At 24.8% G+C, this 5,461-nt stretch overlaps 1 protein-coding gene across 1 annotated transcript; it reads left to right on the forward strand.

Moving 5' to 3' along the window:
• Positions 1,379-2,095, forward strand: LOC107637604 (cell wall / vacuolar inhibitor of fructosidase 1-like). The gene has a single exon (XM_016341000.2). It carries the CDS (start codon positions 1,492-1,494, stop codon positions 2,026-2,028), a length of 537 nt encoding a protein of 178 aa, XP_016196486.1. The 5' UTR covers positions 1,379-1,491; the 3' UTR covers positions 2,029-2,095.

Genomic DNA, 5,461 nt, shown 5'->3' on the forward strand with positions numbered 1-5,461 from the left:
TTGGTCGATTATTCAAGCAATAAATTAAAAAATATACAATAAAATAATTTTGGATTAATTTTCTATTATCTCTCAAATATTTTTTTGAAACATTAAAAAGTTTTGATGAGAATTAAAAATAATTAATAACAATAGCATGTAATTATTTCTTTGATTATTTACATTTATGCTTTAATACAAACTTAAAAGATCTTATAGCAGTAAACGAAAAAATTCAATTTATAAATTTTTTCACATGATTAATCAAAATATATTTTTGTAAGTAATTATTTTTTCATATAAAACAAATCCAAAAATAGTATAATGATTTATGTAACAGTGATTCAGACATATTTTAAAAAAAAAATAGTGAGAACATAAGTAGATCATATCCGGTTATTTAAAAAAAAGAAACGAGTTAGACATATTTTACAACAGTTGTAAAAAAATTGCCGCCAATAATTTATTTTGTAACAACAATATATTCATTTTGCGGCAGTTATACCAAAACAGCCGCAAAATACTAAATTATTGGCAGCTCTCTTCTTATTCATCGCATCAATAGCAGTAATCTTTCATTTGGTGACGGTTTTTAGAAATTACCATAATCTGTCGTTTTTTGTGTAATATCTCACTTCAATAAATTGGATTACTTTTAAGATATGAATTTAGTTAACATATGTCATAAAAATACATGATAAGTTTATCATTATTATTAATAAAAAAATTTAATTTGTAAAATTAACATGTGTATATAGCATAAAGTAATAAACCCTTAAAATATTGCGAAAAAAGTGTATGTGTGACCGAATATATGGAACTTGCAGCATCACTACATTTAATAGTGGTCAAGGAAAATAAATTTTTTGAATGGAAAGTTAATTCCTTAACAATCATTTTTGTCCTTTTTTATTTATTCTTTGACTCATGATCTGAGTACACTTATAAATAAATTATATATACATAAAAAGTACATTAAAATTAAATTCCATTTTAAAAAAAATATATTTAACGATTGAATTTTTCGTCATGTTTTAAAATTTTTTTGCGGTACTCTCATTTTAACAAATTTGAAGAGTACTTTTATTAGTAATTTGATAATTTCGATAAATTTTTTATGATTTACTCATGCAAAGTGTATATTTGTTCGTTTATCTCTAATTTTGCCGTATGATTTAAATTTAGTGTTTTACTAACATGTATTGTTAAGTCACGTATTAACATTATTATTAATTATTTTTAATTGATATATAAGAAATATATTAATTATGTAAATAGTCAAAAAAATTGTGAATTTGATGACTATCCAAAATATTTTACGTTGTCACTTTGTCGGTGCAATATTAAATAGCGTTAATAACCAACCCACTAAATAGTGCATGTAAACGGCCTCATTATTCTTTGAGTGCAAGAATAAAAACCCCAAAGGAAAATTCACTTGATCATTTTTCATTCTATCCATCTTCTCGTCCGTAATAATCTTTGTTGAGTATTTTGTTATCCTTAACAAAGATGGCAAAAAACTTAAATCATCCATCTCTAATCTTTACAATTCTTGTTCTAATCACAATGCCAATCTGTCAATGTAGGGTTTTCCACCCCAATGATGAGACACTAATTCAATCCACATGCAACCAAACACTATACCCAAATCTGTGTGTCCAAATCCTCAATTCATACCCAAGTAGCAGAAATGCTGATCTTAGAGGGCTAGCACTAAACATGGTTGATTTCATGAAATCAAGATCAATTGTTGCAGTGAACAAGATTCATCGACTCCAACAAGGTGCTACTGGTAGATTTAAGGGTGCCTTGGATTCATGTATTGGCAATTACAACGACGGAATCTTAAAGGGTGATGTGCCAGAAGCTATCAGCGGAATTCAGACTAATAACCCTAAATTTGCTGAAAATGCTGTTGCTGATGCAGCTAACGAGGCTTACTTTTGTGAGCAAGGGTTCAATGGTAATTCACCATTAAACAATGAAAACAAAGCTGTGCGTGATGGTGCAAATATGGCAAGAGTTATTGTTAGAATGTTGTATTAGATGCTCAAAAATTAAATATTGTAATAATATTTGAATAAAATGTTGATTAGCAAAGTTTGATTTCTTATATATATTTTAATTTATCAATATATTAGATTAGATTAGTTCTTTTATACCATAGATACAAGATAAGTCAATTATTTTTGAAACAAAATTAATTTTAATGCATTGCTATCATAAAATATGTTTATACGTATATTTAATTTTATAATATTAGTAAAAATAATTATTTTATATTTTAATCACGTAAATATTTATTTAAAATAATAAATTTAATTAAACAGCTATATGTATACATTTGCATGTCTATATATATGCGTGCATGTGTATATATTCATGTGTACGTGTTGTGAGTCTATGCATGTGTGTCTTTAGTGCATCGATGTGTGTGGGTGTGTAAGCGTATTTGAATTTATATGCCGGTTATGTTATTTTTAAGAGTACATGACTAAAATAATAGTAAAAAAAATTTAGAGTTTAAAACAAAATTTAGTAAAAAAAAATGTAAAAACAAAAGAACAAACAACAATTGAATGGTTCTGTGTACATGTGCGCACATGTGTCAATGCATATGTAAGTCTATCGACATAAGTAGATACAATGATACATGTGCGTGTGCGCCCGTGTGATATATGTATAGGTATTCATATCGATTATCTTATTTTTAAGAGTAAATTATTAAAATGATAACAGAAAAATTTTAACGCTTCCAAAATAATTTATCAAAAAAAATAACAAAAAAAATAAAAATAAAAATTCTCAATAATTATAGTGAAAGGTTTGCAAAAATTGTTACATTTGTATTTAAAAGAAATGTTGATCTGTGAGAATTAATATCTGTCAAAATTGCTACATTTTTATTTCACTCGTATTTTCTATTTTTTTTTTCGGTAATCAAAATAAAGCTTAATGCCAAAAAGAAGAAGACAAAAACAGTCATATAAATCGGAATAAAGTAACTCTTCTCACATCATCCCCCAAATTTTGTCTTAAGACTATTCGGGAGTTATCAACAAACTGAAATCCTGGATTTATAGTGATACTCTCCTTAATCATATAATCTACAATCCTATTACTTTCTCTGTAGTTATGTATGTGACGATCTATTCGTGTTTAATTTAATCTGCGACTGCCATACAATATGAATTTCTCTCCTTTCTACCTTGGGTTTAGGGCGGGTTTAAGTATCAATTTTTTTTTTTTTATATTTGTCTTATATTTTATTCAATAGTAATTAATTTTTCATTTTTATTTTATTAAACGTATTAGTTCTGTAACATTTTCCAAAAAAATTTCGACCATATATGATCTAATTATTCACGAAAAATATTTTAAAATTATGAATATAATAAATTCACGAGAACTTTACTACAAAAACAGCTAACAGCTCCATCGCTTCCCATTGCAAATCAATTGCTTATGTCCTTCTTCAATCAATTCTTAGAAATATTTTTAAAAAGATGGGAATAAAAAATATATTTTATTCCAAGAAAAATTAAATGTTGAGGTTTTAAATACAAAATATTTTTTATGTACGTATGACATACATGATCTATTATAAATAAAGAAATAGTTAAAAAAAATAAAAGAGTAGTTGTATGAAATATTTAAGATGAAAATATAAGAAATTAAAAAGAAAATTGAAGTAAAAAAAGTAAAGAAAAAATGTACATATGGAGAACCACTATATTATAATGGTGAAAAACATAAATAACAGAATATAGAGTCTTATTAAACGTATTAATAGAATTTTAAATGTTGGTGACTAGAATTATCTTAAGAAAATAAAAACATGCATGATGACAAAATTTATATCGGGAAAAATTAAATAAATTTAAAAAGACTCTTACTTAAGAAAAAGTATTAGAGATATAATAATTATTTATGTTGCATTCTTTTATCAATTTAAACTTTAGGATAAATGATATCATGACAACAAAAATTGAAAATAATTAATCATAATTATTTATATTTGTGACCGAAATATATGGTACTTGTAGACCAGTACATTTAATAGTAGTCAGGAAAATAAAGTTTTGACTGGAAAATTCCTTAACAATAATTTTGTCTTTTTTATTCTTTGACTCATGATTTAAATTTAGATAAATATTAAGAGTAATATTTTTTATTAATATTTTGACTAATATTTTATTTTTATACTATTAAAATTTAATATTTAAAATTAATTCAACATTAATAAAAAATAATAAATTTTATCAGTCTTACCGTATTACTCTTAAATTTATGGATTTAACTAACAATAATAAGTACCCTAAAGATGTAAAGACACACTTGTTAAAAATGTTAAATATAAACTTTTGTTAAAAACCTAAACATTTAAAATTTTCAATATTTTTGCAATACATTTACCAAATGATCATAAGAAACTAATTCAAGATACATGCAAAAAAACACCATACCCAAAACTCTATCTCAAAATCCTCACTTCAAACCCTAGTAACAAAACTACTAATGTCCAAGACCTAGCACTAATCATGGTTGATGACTTGATGTCAATCTAAATTAAATAATACATTGAACAAGATTCATCAACTCCTCCAAGGTGCTGGTGATGAAACTAAGTTTGCCTTACATTCGTGGAATTAAGTTTGGAAACCCTAATTATTTTGCTGAAGAAGCTATTAATGATTCAGCTATTAATGATTCAGTGGACAGTGGTAATAATTCACCACTCAACAAAGAGAACATTGATATATGCGTGATGTGGCACATGTTGCAGGAGCTATTATTGTTAGATTACTATTGATTCAAATTCTCAAAAATGAATACTGTAATTCTTTGAATACAATATTGATTAATAAAGTTTATTTGATCAATACAAGTTTTCTAATTATCTGTGTAATGGATAAAAATATATTAAAAAGAAGTTGAATTACTTGAGTTACCTCCTAATCCTCTAGGTTGCCTTTAGAAAAGATTGAGATTGAGATTGAGAGACTAAGATTAGAAGACAAAGATTAAGAAGTAGAGATAAAATTAAATTTTTATATTATATTTGGTATAAAATATACTAAATTGAGTTATGTCTCAGTATTATATTTAGTTTAAGATAAATATAGAGATTAAAAAATATATTTAAAATTTAAAAAATTAAATGAGAATATTTAAAAAAAAATTATTAAAATTTTTGTCTTCATTCACAAAAATTTCAGTCTTTTATGTTCCCACAAAATAATAAAAAAACTAAAATTTTATATCTCAAAATTAAAATTTTAATTTCAATCTTTAACTACTAAAAATAATACTAAATTTAATCTCTCAATTTCAGTTATAGACTCTAAAAACAAACACTATCCTAATGATTTTTATCTGTGTTTCTAATCCTTAATAATTAAATGACTCCCGGATTTCTAAATATATTGACAATTCCTAGCAAAGATCAACTATGAAATTTTAGAAGGAATTTGGTTAA

This window comes from Arachis ipaensis, chromosome B04 (assembly GCF_000816755.2).
Source record: "Arachis ipaensis cultivar K30076 chromosome B04, Araip1.1, whole genome shotgun sequence".
Taxonomy (NCBI): domain Eukaryota; kingdom Viridiplantae; phylum Streptophyta; class Magnoliopsida; order Fabales; family Fabaceae; genus Arachis; species Arachis ipaensis.